The 16474-nt window shown below is 37.3% G+C and overlaps 2 protein-coding genes across 2 annotated transcripts; one reads left to right on the top strand and one right to left on the bottom strand.

Moving 5' to 3' along the window:
* Positions 1-4858: 4858 nt before the first annotated feature.
* LOC113683800 (lipoxygenase homology domain-containing protein 1) lies at positions 4859-8919 on the top strand. Its single transcript, XM_027201078.2, has 4 exons — positions 4859-5734; positions 7313-7457; positions 7938-8040; positions 8685-8919. The coding sequence occupies exons 1-4, from the start codon at positions 5599-5601 to the stop codon at positions 8805-8807; spliced, it is 507 nt and encodes a 168-aa protein (XP_027056879.2). The 5' UTR covers positions 4859-5598; the 3' UTR covers positions 8808-8919.
* A 42-nt stretch (positions 8920-8961) lies between these two features.
* LOC113683825 (uncharacterized) lies at positions 8962-14960 on the bottom strand. Its single transcript, XM_089191249.1, has 7 exons — positions 14784-14960; positions 13551-13622; positions 12965-13115; positions 12324-12562; positions 12051-12071; positions 11171-11369; positions 8962-10709 (listed from the first exon to the last, which is right to left on the bottom strand). The coding sequence occupies exons 2-7, from the start codon at positions 13609-13611 to the stop codon at positions 10220-10222; spliced, it is 1161 nt and encodes a 386-aa protein (XP_089047375.1). The 5' UTR covers positions 13612-13622; positions 14784-14960; the 3' UTR covers positions 8962-10219.
* Between the last annotated feature and the right edge of the window lie 1514 nt (positions 14961-16474).

A 16474-nucleotide genomic window follows, 5' to 3' on the forward strand; every position in this document is an offset into this window, starting at 1 on the left:
TGTTGTTGTTTTGGATATGCCTAACTTTAAGTCTTTCTTAAAAGAAAAATGTTCGCAACTGATTATCAGCTATGTAACCATTCCAAATAAGTAAAATAAAATTTGGCTCGAGAAAAAACCCAGGAAATCTTCTATGTTTCTCTTGAAGAGTTTGCAGTGGAAAACAGTAGCAAACAGCTGTTCAAAGTCTCGCCGGATAAAAGATGCAACTGGCGGGATTCGGGAACAAAGTCGGGAATAAAGTCTCTACATGCTTTCAGTTGAGGCTCTCGGCACTGAAAATAAAAATTAACAGCGTGATCGCAGGAAGGCTTTTTCCCGTGCATTTCTCTGGTTGGTTCACTTCAACTCATGTTACTCATCTTCTAAGATGATTCCTTAGGAAAAAAGGTTATCGAGCAATCAGAAATTTAAACGTTCCTCACTTTAATGTTCCTTACCGATGCTTGTTTGGAAAAATACAATAAAAAAGATAGGTCACCGTGCTTATTTGGGAGATTTAATAGGCTAAACTTATCCTATATATGCCTGTACTGGCACCAATCACGCGCGTAATTTCATCGGTTCAAGGTACATTTTGCTGCGGCTGGAAGCAAGGGTTTTTAAAATAAGACTTGAAAAAACTTGATAGGTATTATAAAGGTTTATAGTTAAAATTGGGATAGCGCTTGTGAATACTATGCTGCTAAGTTACGGGCTAAGGATCAGAAAGCCCGGAATCTCCGTTGTCCGGACAAGATCAATGACAAGAGGAAGATAGATGAATATAGTAATGATATACTGTTTACACAAAAGGAAACGTGAGGCAACTGATGGATGATTCGTGATAACGAGTGAGTATCATTTAGCACTGGAACAAGTCGACTTAAAAGGCACGCGCGTGACTTAACAGTGGAGGATCGAAAACAGGAATTGGCGATATCTTCAAGAACAATTATGGTCCAGTGTTAAAGTGGTAGTTTTACATTAGCATGAAAAAAAAGAAAGAATACAAAAAAAAAAAAGAAAAAAGAAACGCTACGGCCCAGCGCAAAAAGTTTGACATATGATCCAATAAAAACTCTATCAATCAGTAGTATTCACCGATACAACCACCTCCCACCCCTCCCTGCATACTAATAGTTCGTCTTTCACCTCTCCCTCAGTAACAACAGTCTGACTCTAGCCCCTCCCTGAGTACTAATAGACTGCATCCCGCTCATCCCTAAGTACTAATGGTCTGCCTCCCACAATAAAATGGTCTAAAGAATGGTCCAAAAATTGGTCCAAAGAAAAGGTCCAAAAAATTTTACCCCTGGGTGTTTTTTAGATTTTCGTATTAGGCAGGGCATAAATCTAGTCCTGCATTAGTAGTCTGTTAATTGTTTTTATCACAATTTAGACTGATTACATACGCGTTAGGACCCGAATTGTGTTTTAGTAAGTTTTTGGCTATCACTAGATATGAAGGGTTTTAGAACCAATGTACTTCTCTTGTTAACTCTCGTTCATAACCTATGAACTGTGTAACTTTTGATTGATATACTACTTTATAGTTTTTTTTTTTTTTTTGTAAGCTCAGCAGAACTGTCTCATATATCGATAATCTTAACAAACTCCTTGCCCTTGGTTTTCATCCTTGCACTGTGTATAAGGATGCATGTATACACCATTCACAGCTTGGCTGCCATAGGGTGACTTAAATATTTCCTTAAACAACACATGTCAATATTCCTTTACTCTACGAGACTTAGAATAGGAGTAGGTCTCAAAGTTTGCAACCCAGTTTGGATGAGTTAATACTTGGTAAAGAATTGTTAATTTTTTTTTAATTACAGTAGTGGTGCCGATAAATTATGCTTCAGAGATAAAAATGTTTATCCATGTGCTGCTGCTGCTGCAATATATCCGCATTATATGTTTATCCACCAGTTGCAGGCGAAGCAAACACACGCATAAATATTTTCCCTCTTCCAGTATTAAGTAACCACGGTTATGGACACACCTCCGTCACACCTCTTTCTTGCTCCAATGAGAGTTTGTGTTTAGCTTTCCCAGAATGCCTAAGCAGTTGTGAAGCCACAAGTTCATGTTCACTTCAAATTTTCATGTGTAACATAGATGCATTGTAGTTCTCCTTCTAATAGCCGTTGAAGTTCTATGTTGTAGTGAAGATCTTGTGCCAGCCTCTCGTAGGGTGGAGTTTTTCTTGCAAGTCTATGACCGACTTTAACTCATTCAGAAGAGGTAGGTACAAAGTAGTTCGCAGCTTGGCCAGCGAGGAGTCGTATGAAAATAAATCCTTCGTTTTTTTGGTCAGTTAGCCTATTTAGCTTCTCGCTTTTCTGTGTGTTACTGATGCATATTGATAAAGTCTGTTAACGACGATGACAAAAATTCTTATTTAAGTGATTTGCCTTTGATACTAATTTGTATGTTAATTCTTGGAACTGTCTTTCAGTAATCGTTCCATGTTTTCGCTATTTAGGGCTTCCAATAAACCAATAAATAACAAATCCATTGTGGAAACTCTTAGATAGCCGTTTTGAGGGGTGCTGTTGGACAGTACAATGAAATACGCTCGCTGCCCTACGAGTCAGTGATACCGATGCATAAATCAGCCCATATGGTGGAATGAACATGGGCATTATCACCAAACATGTATGATGGTTGATGGTTCTCGACATTCTATCGACATCTATCCAAGCTAAGCCTCTAAGGTGAAAGATTTAGGAGAAATAATTGGATCAGTTATCAATTATTTGCTCAAAAACTCTAACAATTCTGCGAAAACGTTGGGTTTGGTGATGGGTTATATCCTCAGTACTGAAGGCTATACAATTTTTTTAACAGTTAGGAAAATTAACTTTAATTTGCATTACTATGTGGCAAGGTAGTCTTGAGGTAATTTCCAGCACTGATCTTGTTCTTACTTGTTCGGCACTTTTCTATACAGGCTGTTTCAAGTGAAACGATCATAACCCATGTATTTTCGTTTTGAAAGGCACCAAATTTAAAATTAAAAAGTTTAGTCCAGTTGCAATACAATGAATTACTTGTTAACTTTGCTTGCTCGAGTTCTACTGAGGAATATTGGCCATCAGTTGTTTTATGAGGACCTCAGGAAAGTGTTCTCTAATATGACCCTGAGGCTTGGTAAGAAGTTATTATTTGCAGCTATAGCTGAATTAATTTGCTGCAATGACATTTTTAAAATGAATGAGAGACAGTTGATTTCATTTCCATATTTTTAATAAAAATTTAAGGTGACGTGGTGGGCATGGCCATCATGGCCTCCGTTTAGGAGTGGCTTCTCCCTCCTTAGTTAAATAATTTTTTTTTATTTCTTTGAGAGAAAAAAGAAAGAAGAAAAAAAGAATTAATTAAAAGTTCTGATAGGGCAACGCACCTACAAGGAGATGTTACCTAACTGCCAGCTATACTCACAAGATCTAAATGAATAATTTATAGCCCTAAAATCCTAATTTGTATTATCATGGATTTTTATCTTTGATACAATGCCTGCTTACTACAGCGGTGGCCCCATGATCCGTATGCAAAGTATTCGACGACCCGGAAGATAAACTCAAACCAAAAGAGACTACAGCTATCCTGCCACCACAGTTTATTATTCACTAAGTATTGTCCATGTTTCATTAATGAAATGACTAATCACATCCTTATCATCGAAAACAAAAAAACTTGATCTTCTTGCATAAAATGTTTGAGAAAAAGATAAATAAAAGCCTTTTAAAACGATGCTAACATGAAATCGAAAGGAACTAAAATGAGAAATCCGATCGGATTGGGGAAACGCCCAAAAACAATGAAATTATCTCTTGTCTATCTTATTTATAATTTAAACACAACGTCAGAAGTCATCAGCAAATAATTCAAATTTGGCTCTAGCGATTTTGGAAATCAAAGGCAATGGAACTCTTGTAGCCCATCGTATAATTTGACCATCTTAACGAAGCTGGTTCCTTATCACAAAAAGAAGAATACCCAAACCATGTTCATGGCTATGATGCCATTTTGTTTTCACAGTGTGCTGTATTTTTTTTCCTTTTCTCACTAAAGTCATACTCGCTTAGCTATAGATATATGGAAATATTAAACGTTATCTGAGGATACCTTGTCGGCCATACAAATGTTATTCCTAGCTTATTTGGAAATTAGCAATATACTTTTTCGTTGGTTCAAAATTATTCACTCTTGCGATGCGGACGGTCATAGAACAAGCTTTCATTTTGATGTATATCCGTCTGAGAGAACACTGCATCGCAGTCACTCAACCTTAGGTAAAGGTGTGTCATATGTTCATTTCATAACTGACAATTTACAAAGAAAAGGAAAGTCTCAATAAGCCACCCGGTGTTTCTCTTTGCCTCTCCATCCAGCGTTGCCAGGGCAACCTCAGTCTCGAAGGTCTCCCCTTCCCGCAGGCGGAGATCTGGCTCCAGTTCAATGATGACTGGGTTTGCCAACCCGATGACAATTCCAAAACAAAACAAAAAATTAAGAGGTTAAATGTTTTTTGTATTAACACACACTGAATATGAAAGCGAACATCACAATAACGAGCATTACTTGAGCCTTTTTTTCACTATTGCTTAAGTAGTATTCATTACTGCGATGTTCATTTTGATACTCACTTTTTTAACAGCAGTTCACATATATGATTTTCATGTATTCACAGTCACACACACACACATACGCACACACACACACACACGCATACGCATGCACACGCATATATATTATTAAACGTTGGGCTACATGTGTAGTATCGCTGAGTATTTTTACAAGTTGTGCCGTATTTTGACGAGCCCTAATGTTTATAAGAGTAAACAAATCACTCCGAACACGTGCGTGGAATGATTAATTATTATGGAAGGAATGAGATAGCAACCTTGGAAAACAACTCAGAAACCGTGGCCGTACCTAGAAGCCTCTAAGTTTAACAGGTCAATGTTAAAATCTCCACAGACATGGAGTTTTTTCAGTAACAATTAGATTTTAACGGTTTTTTTCAAAATTGCTTTGAAAACGGTATGGAGAGTTTTGATGGCGACATATGACACCTCAAAAGAAATTTTAACCTGAAGAGCTTGAAAAGCCTCATTAGAGGTTCTCTCTAACCTATGTAATTAGCGTTTCGTCAAGAAACATTCCGACACCTTCAGAGGTAAGAGGTGTCGGAAGGTATACAAATTCATAGCTTGGTATCGTTGGACAGCAATCGACGGGATTTAAATTGGTAATTTTGATTTCCGAGATTCCAATAATATTGAAGTGGAAATTTAGTTAATCAAAGGGTTGAATTTGAAGATTTTTCTAAATTAAGATGTATACAGTATTATTATGGAGAATTTATTTCGGATGAGAGTGAGCGGTTCGCCCACATGTTGCGATTTCAAATTATCCTGCGAAGTTGGTACGGGACCAAGGTAACTTGAATGATTTAAAAGAATTTTTTTATGTATTGAATCAAAAATGAATATTACGCAGCTAATCTCTAATTGACATGTTTATAACCACAGTAAACATCACCTTTTTGAATAAATTAGGCTCTAGAACATTCTTTTGGTCTGTAAATTAAGGCTTTGCATTAGCAAAATGATTATCTTGCGCCTCTCTATATTTTTTAGCTTTATTCTGGTGCAGGTGTGCTTTGTGTGTAACACATTCGTGTTAAAAACAAGTGGAAAATTATCTGTGAGTGACATCAACAAGAGAAGCAGTTTAACATCAGGTAAATGTTAGGTTGAATATTTCAAATAGCCTCGTATCTACACGTGCAATTTTTAGTTATTTTTCGCAAAATTTTTCGGTAATAACAAACAGACGTACAACTGAATGGGAAAAAAAGTTTGTCTTTGCGTTGTATATAATAAATGTAAACTATCCAAGGGCTGTGGGATAAAATTGATAACGAAGCAGTAGGCATTTACCATTAAGCAATTTGTCCTTTTTCATCGATGTCATTTTGTTTTTTACGCGTCTGATGACGATTATTGTGAACAAAATCACAATAATTCAAGATTTCAAAGATGTCTGAATCGTCATTCTATGCCAAAGTGTTAAATTGGAGGCTGTTGTTTTAGTCATTACGCAAACAGAAGAAATTTCATGGTGCGAAGGTGTTTTATCAGGTGCCTTTAATATTTCTGAAGTGATTATGCGTCTACTCCCCTTTCGAAAGTTCGGCAAATGATCAGTGTACACGTTGGCGAGTTTTTCGAAGGTTTGGTCGGGAATGAGATGCAAATATATGAAGGTAGTAAAAGGTTTAACATAACGCGTGATTATGGCAAAAATTGATTTGTGACGCGTGAATTTTACAGAAAGGAGAACGTGATGGTGAATTTATGAACCAGCGTGAGGCACGATTTGCCTCCTAAAATATGTGACCCGTGAATTTTTTCTTTTGTTTCGTGAAAACCTCAAAATTTACCTCAAATATCGTGCACAGGCAGGTAGCTTTGAAATTTTACCTTCAATACACGAGACGGGTGAAGTGTGGAACTTTTCAGACCAAAGCGTCTGAAATCTTAATTTAAATTGAGTTTATGTAATGTTAATTTCTTAGAAGATCGCAGATATTCACATCGTGGCTTCATTGCTTCAGACAAATGCTTGAGTATGAAACATACTCGGCGTCCTGCATGCTTAAATAGTTTTAATTCGGAAGAAAATTCTCCTTCGGGTGCTCTTTGTGGCAACCCTTTACCGAGAAAGGGCACATAAATTGAAAAGGTTCCCAACCTTGCTTAAAACAGAAAGCGAAGGAAAAATTTCTTTTGACCTTTTAAAAATCATTTTGAGGGAGCAAAGTATGGTTGTTAGGTCTGACAGACCAATATTGTATTCAATGTATTAGGCCTTAAAAATGAAAAACAAATTTAATAATGAAATGACACAGACTAAAATACCTTCTTTTACACATAAAGGGCATTGAAATGGTACTTGCTGAATTTCTAGAAAGGGGCACTATAAGTTGATGTCCTTTCAGAACGGGGTGTCTCTTTAAATACAATTTTTGGCAATGATTTCTAACCTCGGGAGCTGAGTGGCACATTTCAAACCAACCTAAGAATTCTCAGTCACCTTTCCGAAATCTGGGATGTGGCGATTTTTGTTTATAATTGACTTGAGGCTCGACGTTGAGTCCGGGTATCACCCGTAAGCCTTCTTCCCTCAGAACAAGGACGTCTCGGGGAAGTTTATTATCCGACACAAGATACCTTTATTAACATTACTCTATGAATTCAATAAAGGAATGAAACATTGAATTTTCAATCTCTTGACACTAACTTCACTTTTGCGTCAGCTTTATATCTTGTAGAGGTGACAACCGCTGATGATCAGTGGGGAACAGGGACCGACGCAGATGTTAGTATTCAAATCTTCGGAGTCAAAGGAAACACATCAGTTGTTGAACTAACCAAGCCAGGCAACCTGTTTGAAAGCGGAAAGTAAGAGTTATTTTAATCTCACAGTACTACAGATAAATTAGTCTAAGATTCCGCGAGAAGGGCCTGATTCGACAGGTAATCCATTTTTAATGGATTAGACGATAGTGACGCTTTGCACTTTAGCTCGAAACACTGATTTGGAAGGCTATGTATTCGATCATTTATTTACTCATTTATTCACCTGTTTTTTTATAATTCATGGGCCGTTTTATCCATTTGAAAAGTTGCCATTTGTTCATAACACTCATCATTTTTTATGGACAAGTGGTTTTGGGGGATGTGAACATTACGTAACACAAACGCGAAAAAAAAAACAACGAACAGATAAAAAAAATCACATAACGACAATTTTATAAACATTTTAAGCAAGGAATAATGCAGCACTCAGTTGGTGATCAATAAGCCACTATGTCACATTAACCATAATTTTTTATTTAAAAGCTGAACTCCTGTAAAATTTTAATCGCTTTCTTTTTTCAGCACCGATAAATTCATTATTTTGGGAAAGGCTGTTGGTTCCCTGACAAAAGTTGGTATCAAAAGGAATGAAAAAGGACTCTTTGACAGCTGGAAATTAGCGATGGTAGGAATTATATTTTATTTTAATATTGGCTTCAGATGCGCCAACAGTCTGACCCGACAATAATTTATTGGATACCTTCCTTTTCAGATGAATACTTTACAATCAAGCGTTGTTTCTGATTCACTTATTAACAAGTAACTCTTCACTGGTATATGTACACCTACCAGTTATTCAAGGAACAACAGTTCACTAGAGACAACCAAATTTAGGCAAAGACCAATTTAAGAAGGGCACGATCGGGACCTTGTGTCGAATGTTTAACTTAGGAACGGAAACTCCTGATTCAAACCCTGACTGAGTCATTATGTCCACCTCTGACCGAAAAATATTCAATCGCAGTACTGATTTCTGCGTAAAAGCACCGATGGGAATCAGCAAACTCTCGGGGAAACTAGGTAAATGTGCAGGGAAGTATATACCTCCCGTTTAGCGATGATTTAGGTAACCTAAATATTTACAAAACTGAAACAAGCTCTTTTAACTGTTCTGCGAACAATATGCCAATCATGTTCCCTACTGCTAAATGTTCCTTGGACGCGTTGTTTTCATGTCGTAGGCCTCTGGCCCTCGTTTTATTGATTGTTCGAGGTGTTTGGGGCCTTAATTGTCCGCCTTCATATTTATTGGGAATTTTTTTCCTTTAGGTTACTGTTCAGCCTGCTGGATCTCTTGTTCACAAGTTTGCTTTTAACGATTGGATACCTCCCAATAAATGGGTGTACAGTTTTGGTGGACATATGCATCGCCGGGCTGTTAAGCATACTTGATTTTGAAAATCACAAGGAGGGACTTTCCTTTTCCATTATTGTAATACCTAGGGCTGATTGTATACATATGATTGTAATGAGATGTATAAATAAAGTCATTATTCGTCTTGCAGTTCCCTGTTTAAGTAATTATTATAATTTTGTTTCGTCAAAATTTACGAGAAAAAACACGATTTATTACCTTCAAGTAGCCTGTGTAATATGCCCAGAGATACGCAGAGAAATCTTTTCAATAGTTAAATTATACATCCAGTTTTGTTAAAAAAGTTCCTTCTTCATTGAACGCAACACACAACCTTATTATTTGATCCACAATGAAAAGTGGAAATTCATCGTTCCCCTAGCAACCCCACACCGTAAGAATACTGAGATATTACATCTGTAAAGCCCATCAAAGATTACAGTGATTGATCAGTTCTTTCTGATACAGCAAGATATCAAGTGAGTTTGGTCGAACTATTATTCTTTGGTCATGTATTTACATCCTATGTCAGACCAAACATTTGAAACAATCACCAACGTGTAGACTGATCGTCTGCACAACTGGCGAAGGAGAGGAGTCGAATAATCACTTCAGAAATATTAAAGACACGGGATAATTTATATCGCAAAGGAAAGTCAATCAAAGATATCCTGATCAGAGCTAAACTTTGGAGGCAGAAGATTTAAAATCTTCTGCTTGCGCATGGTGGGAGTTGTACAGGCCTGTCAACACTTTGTAACTACCATTGATGTCTTATGGACGGGCCCCGTTCTGCTTTTCGTTAAAAAAAAGACATCGAGAAAATTAAAAAAACACTACAGATTCAGCAAACATCTGGAAAGCATTAGCAGCCTTTGGTGGATATTTCAGCACCCAAAAACCCTCGCATCCCATTGGCTCACTGCTATTGTCCAAACAAGGGAGTCAATAAAGGAATCGGAACCACATTGAACGGAAATTTAGACCCACACGCATAACGGCTTTCGGAGATATAAAAACTCGAACGACAACAAAACCTTTGATTGCTCTTAGACAGTCCTTACGCAACTGACGAGATTCAGAAAGAATCGAAACTGCAATATTTACAAATGGCAGCAGTTACTCTCACAGCCGACGGAGCCAGGTGAATATCAGTTTCATAACTGACCAGCGATTTTACATCACGTGACGTAAAGTAACCGATAAAATCGCGTGAAATTAATGAGTGGATTAATAATAATAGGATGTAGGATATCGAGAAAAATCATGGACCGATTCGCTCATTGCGAGATTGGGTACGGTTATTCAACATTCCTATTTGTACTCATTGGTTTAAATTTATTTAGTTCTGCAGCATTTTTGTTTACAGCTGAGTTTGGCTAAAAATCATCCCATCTGGCACAAGATGCCTCACTTAATTGACCCTCTTATGGTACAATTACCGAATAACCTAACGAATAAAAATGTTGCCGTGGGGATTAACCACATTTCTGACGTGGAACAAACCATTTTTCCCACAGGGGTCATGCGTGGGCCAGTTACCGGTCTGGGTTGAACTCTCCCAGTAGTAATAGGTCTTCAACTCGGTAGTGCTCTTGGAATAGTACAGATGAGGACCATAATTAGAGGACGATTCTTTGGTAAGTATACGTATCTCGTCAGGAGCAACATTTGGGCAGACAGTGGCGATATTTTTTATTACTTTACAGCTCAGGCTGCCAGCTTTGTAATCCACCAGGCTTCCGATTCCTTCTTTACAAGCGATCCAGTGGTTGATGTTGGACTTGACCATGAACTCGTTGCCTATTTGTTTCCAGAATTTAAAGTTCATGGCACCCAACTGTGTCTCTTTCAAAGGTACCTTCGTCGATATCGGAATTTCCCCTTCCGCTGGCCATGAGGGACGTGGTGTGACTGCATTACTACCGTCCGCAAAGTTGCTAGGAAGAACAAACAGATGAAAAAGAAGCACATGACGAAATAAAACAAAACAGAGTAAGAGTAGATCGGAAAAGATATCCCAGTTATTTTATCCTAATAATTTAGCCTGACGATCTTACGATGATCTATTCCTTGTTCGAATTTGAATTGTTATCGATTGTGAGTAACAAATTAGCTTCCCGAAAATAGTGGCTTTGGTGTGTTGATCTTATCGTATCGACATTATCCAAGCACATCAATATCTGTTTTTTTTCATAGTAGCTGTGGCTACATACTGATAAATGTATTACGAGATGCAATCAATTTTTTCGGAACCAAGGTTACAAGGCTCCTGATATGCCCATTGTTTTTTTCAGGAACTATCATAAAAATCTGCCCTCCTTTTTCTCTGATATTTCCTCATAAATTCCTCTTCTCTCAGCGTACATGAGAGCTTCCTCGTTCGTCCAATCCCACTTACGGATAATTTGTAAAGGTGTAGCTATACACTAATGTCCAGCCTCCTCCATCAGTTTCTTGGTCACAGTAAGTACGGAATGCTTTTCCACCGGATGGGTTTATCCAGTACAGTCCTGACCCTCCGTCAGAATTTTGTTCTTTAATAACCTTACACGACTTGCCAGGATGATCCTTGTCTTCTCCAATATTTATTGGTGGAGCTGTTGTAGGACATGAAAAGAAATGTTATGGAAGCATTAAATGGTACAATAAGGAGACCATTTCCTTTTTATGGTCTCTACATAACCTTTGTTGCTGAGGAAATTCATCTCAAGTTGCTGTAGATTTGGATCATTTCTTCTCCTAGGAATGATTTTGCGTTAAGAGAAAATAAAAGGCTCATCTTCTCTTGGCTAATGGTAGCGCGTATTTTCTGGAATGTTTAGATTTAGATGAAATAAGCGCTCAGTCAGAAGTCAACATCAGAAAACCTCATAACTCAATGTTGGTTATTTAAAATCCTGCTGTGATTTTCTACAACGGAAGGCATCCATGAATATCTTAAGCGATTTTAACTTATAGCAAAAAAAAAGCCTGAATAAAGAACCAGAATGCAGTTCAGTTCGGCAGCAGAGCTTGCTCGCATTAAGAATACCTTCACATAATGAAACAGAACTTATAGCAAGAAGAAAGAAAACGAGTAAAACGGATGAAAAAATAGGTAGGAGGAAGGAGATAAAGAGGGCAGCTGAAGGGGAAGAATCGAATAAACATAACATCTGAACGTCCGTAAGTCGGACTTCAGACTTATGGCGCTTGTTGCACTTGCAAAGTGTGATACAGTTAACAGAGGCTAATACTGAAAAGTACTTGATTCACGGATTACTTCCTAATCAACATACCTTTGGAGGGCTTCTCTCTTCCTAATTCAACAGGAAAGAAAGAAAACAAAGATAGTTAATATTTGGTTTCAAGTACTCGAAAGCGATTGTCAACCAGTGCATAGTCTTGTTTCTAAATCATTGAATTTTTACCGGGAAAATTATCGTTCTCAGTTGATTTAGTAATCAATTTATGCCGACCCTCCACAGGCGAGGTTTGATCCATTTTCCTTGAAAAAAGGGAGGAGACTTTAAAAGGTGAGGGGGTTATCAGAGAGATTGTAGTTTTCTTACTCTTACTGCCACAGTAGCGATAACTCCCAGACGGCGCTGCAGGTAACTGATAAATGAGGAAATCTTGTGGACATCTTTTGACCTTGACAAACACCTTTTTAGCACAACAATTGTTGCCTTCATCGAAACAAACTTTCTTTTTGACAGTCTTTCCAATATTCTTGGGATTAGCACCAAGCATAAATCCGGGATGCATTGCACCACATGCCGGCCCGGCAACACACTCGTTTTTCTTCAACCTGTAGGAAAAAGCGGATGAATATGATGTGGGTTTAAGGTTTTGAACTACAAGTAGTTTTGTTGGATGGAGAAGTATATGATAAATTCTTACACGTAGGCAAGGACATCGATTATCTCGGAGCTTATTCCAGTGCCCGTAGCCTGAAGAGACCAAGAGTATTGTTAAGAGAAGTAAACCTATAGGTATTTCGCGAGGGTTACCTGAAAACTTTCCGGTACCAATTTATTTCCCTGGATTGAGAGGCATTGTGATAGAAGAGTATCTTCTCTAAGAGCACAAAACCTATGACCTAAGCCTAGACTAAATTTCAGATTCTAGAATGGTAACCATTTATATTAGCCACTGTGTTATTAACGCCGTTTCGTTCGAGCACCCTACTAGGAAGGGATCGGAGAGTTACCTGTTTGCCAATTTGAATCCTGCATCATCGGTAAAACGGTACCATTTTTTAGGCTTCAAATCCGCTGCGTCGCTTTTTCCTTTATCTTGAGTGAATTTCCTCTCTCTGTCAGATTCGGTTAGCTTTGTGTATGACGAACAAGGGTCTTTTCCTACAGACAAGGTCTCTCAAATTCAGTTGCAAATTATGTCCTTATTTAAATGATATCACACCTGTTCCCTTTCAAAGCAAGACGGTGCAAGGGATACCACATATGCTAGCTCAATACCACTTCTACACGACTTGAAAGCTTTTTAACGAAGAATCTTAATAAACGGGGATTAACCTTTTTTTATTTTTTACTTCGCTGTGCGATCAGTTAAGAAAACTCTGTCTACCCTCGCAACAAGTTAAATACAGTGAAATATTCGAGTTTTCCTTCGCTTCCGGAAGTTTGCTTGTTTTTACTTCGAATTCTGTTACCCTCATTGGCTCCTTTTGAAACTCTCCTTTGTTCTTACTCAGTCGGCTTTACTTAACCGAGACGAGATTTGTTCTACAAACAAATATCATCAATACAACTGAAGAAAACACCTAATGCTGTTACCTCCTTTGGTTACAGGAATACGTGATATGAGGAAAACCATCAAAAAGATCTTCAATGTCATTTCAGCAGTATCTGGTTGGAAGAGAGCAATTGCAAAAGATATTAGGAGTAAATATTAGGTTAGATCTGTGTGACAGTTATGCAATGCTCAAATCCAGAACCCTTTTGTCGCATTTATGCTACATTTCTTGCTGCTTTTAGACCTTGTTCCCAATTTCTATTTTCGGAGGCAACTCAATTACTTTGTGGCTGTAACAACGTCTCAGTTCTCCTATAAATAACTGAACCCAGGAGACCACCGATAATTCTGTCTTGTACGGGTCCCTGTTTGGGCATTGTTGGTACACTCCAAGTCAAGATGACTGATCTTCATTCTGCAGAGCTTTTAAGTCCTACTGTAAAATATACGTTCAAAAAGAACGCCCACAATAGGTTCGCGAAAATCTTCCGCCGCTTTTTTTGGAATATTAATCTTATCCTAAAGTACTTTTATTTGGATCATAAAACTCGCAAAATAACACGTGTGCGAAACTCCAAAAAGGAAAAAACAACCGGGCGATGATGTGAAAAAGAATTCATTCAGCTATTATTTCAATACCGAAAGCCGGAAAGTAGGGTCAAAATTGAGCCTTGAAGATTGAAGATTTTTTTTCGCAATACTAAAAAACTAATTTGCAAATGCATAGCGGAAACTAAATAGAAATAAGTGAAGCAATAAAAATACCCTCTCTTGAGAGTGTTAGTCTCAATCGAACTTTCTGCATAACTGTAACACACCGCTTCAATTGTGAAGGCTATATTTCCTTTTCGTCCGAAAGCTACTGGCGTAATTTGCCCGAAATTGAACCAAGAAAGGGAAAATATTTTTCAGAAAGGCTCGAATTGAATTATTTGAATTGGACTTATGCTATCACTCCGTGGTATCCATACACTAATTTTTTTCTCCAACGAATGGCACATTTCCTGAGCGGCAACTCAGAAGCTTTGGTTACTGGCGGCGGTTTCCTTCGTTCAGTCTTCAAATATGTATCAATGAAAAATTTCTCCCTTAAAAATATTTATTGGAGTTCAATTATACGAACCTTACATGTAGTCTTCCGCACATTTCAAGATTATAAACAACAATCAGGATTGGTTGGTTAGAAAAAGACAATGAATTACACGAAAGAACGATATCATACAACATACATAAGTATACTGCTGTTAAATCAAAATAAAACGACTACACCTTACCTTAAAAGAAGAGATTTTTCCCGGAGATAATGGTTCTTGTTACGGATGAATAAAAGGTGCACGGAAATGTATTCCAAAGGAAACTGAAGATTGTTCCTAAGCAATGTTAAAGTTCTGCCGAAAAATTCTGTAAACACTCAACAAGGGAGCTAAACGTTTTCAAATTTAGATGTTTGTGATATCGTGGAAAACCATCTCATGATATTTACCTTTGATTTTGTTTTTGTGCTACCTCCCAGCAAGACTATAACAAGAATTAGAATAAATACAATCCAGTTAAATGTTTTTAATTGCAGGAATGTTCTGGAGGCATTTCTAATGTTCCTCACAACTTAAGAGCAGCACTTTTCTCCCACCAGTCCAGAATGTGCGATTGCCTTAATGGCTTATCTTACTCAACAAAAAGGTTACGGAAAGTCATGAAACGTGGAACGATTATATATGTAATGAGAATATTGTTCTGTAAACCGGGAATCAACTTAACGCTTTGCAAGTCTCACACGCAAGGAATCGAGGCATTATGAACCGGACAAAAGAGAGGAAAGAAAAGAAAGAAAGATGAGGCATCATCCAATTTATGATTTGAATGGGATTTGAATATGATTTGTCAATAGGAGTTTTATTGTTTATTATAAGCAGCAGTTGTTATTCTTTGAATTTTTAATCTTTTCCTTTATTTTTCGTGCTATACCTTTTATTTCTATTTTAGTAAAGGAACGAGATATCCTTTTAGGACTTTTAGCATGAGCGTAACTATAACATAGATTTGCTGTCAACTTTTATGACCGAATCATCTACACAAAAAATTAATTGAAGTTATCAACTGGAGGAAATAAATTGTTTGTTCATCCTTTCTTATAATTGTACATTTTGTACTCTAAACATTCAAAACTAGTTATAAATTGCTAATCAGTTGACGATATTGCTTTTAGGGCGGCAAATACAATGATATTCAGCCATGGAAGGAAAAACATCTCGTCCTTCAGAAATTGAACGGGAGCAAGCCAAAAATGATATTCAAAGAACATCTTAATCTCATCTCAGCAAGCGTTAACGTTGTTTTGACAAAATTTGGGTATCGTGTAAGGCCAGTCACAAAACATAAAGTTTTCATGAACATGGACGATTTTTGGTGAAATCTTAATTTAAGCAGACAAAATCTAACGGCATTTGTCTTGTTTTCAGAAAAAGAACCATCGCCCATCCCATCGGGCAGAATGTGTGCATATTATTAATTATTCATAACCGATAAAGCCGCAAATTTGAACGAGACCTCGCTTTGAAGAGCCCTAAATTAGCTTAAATTAGAGAAGAATGGACAAAAATTGGTCACGTTTCTGAGCTTAAGAAGTGCATGCTTCCAAATCAACGCACGGCTTTTTTGAAGGTTAAAGATGTATCTACAATTTGCAACTAAAGTAACGATTTTTACGAAGTAGAAGCATTATCCTTTTGCACTTTAAAATACTCAAAATTCGGTCATTCGGAAACTGTGATCCTTCAATGGCGAATTTTCGTATGCTCTACTTCGTTCGTTTGTCCTTTTTCGAATCGAAAAAGCTTGCTTTAGATATATTCAGAGATTTCATTTTTTCCTTCATTTACGGCGGTAAGAGAAATAATTTTTCAATTAGACAATCAAATCCTAAGCGGGAAATACTAAAAAACACTCGTTGATTATCAAACTGTCG

The sequence above is a fragment of the Pocillopora damicornis genome, chromosome 13 (assembly GCF_964200805.1).
Source record: "Pocillopora damicornis chromosome 13, jaPocDami1.2, whole genome shotgun sequence".
Classification (NCBI taxonomy): Eukaryota; Metazoa; Cnidaria; class Anthozoa; order Scleractinia; family Pocilloporidae; genus Pocillopora; species Pocillopora damicornis.

What these genes read in the sequence shown, in the direction of transcription:
- LOC113683800 (XM_027201078.2), top strand. Translation starts at nt 5,599, where the DNA reads ATGATTATCTTGCGCCTCTCTATATTTTTTAGCTTTATTCTGGTGCAG. An exon ending in AACCTGTTTGAAAGCGGAAA is followed by an intron (nt 7,458 to 7,937) that starts GTAAGAGTTATT and finishes TTCTTTTTTCAG; the next exon opens with CACCGATAAATTCATTATTT. An exon ending in ACAGCTGGAAATTAGCGATG is followed by an intron (nt 8,041 to 8,684) that starts GTAGGAATTATA and finishes TTTTTCCTTTAG; the next exon opens with GTTACTGTTCAGCCTGCTGG.
- LOC113683825 (XM_089191249.1), bottom strand. Translation starts at nt 13,611, where the DNA reads ATGACATTGAAGATCTTTTTGATGGTTTTCCTCATATCACGTATTCCT. An exon ending in GGATTCAAATTGGCAAACAG is followed by an intron (nt 12,563 to 12,964) that starts GTAACTCTCCGA and finishes TTTTTCCTACAG; the next exon opens with GTTGAAGAAAAACGAGTGTG. An exon ending in AAGAGAGAAGCCCTCCAAAG is followed by an intron (nt 11,370 to 12,050) that starts GTATGTTGATTA and finishes GTCCTACAACAG; the next exon opens with CTCCACCAATAAATATTGGA.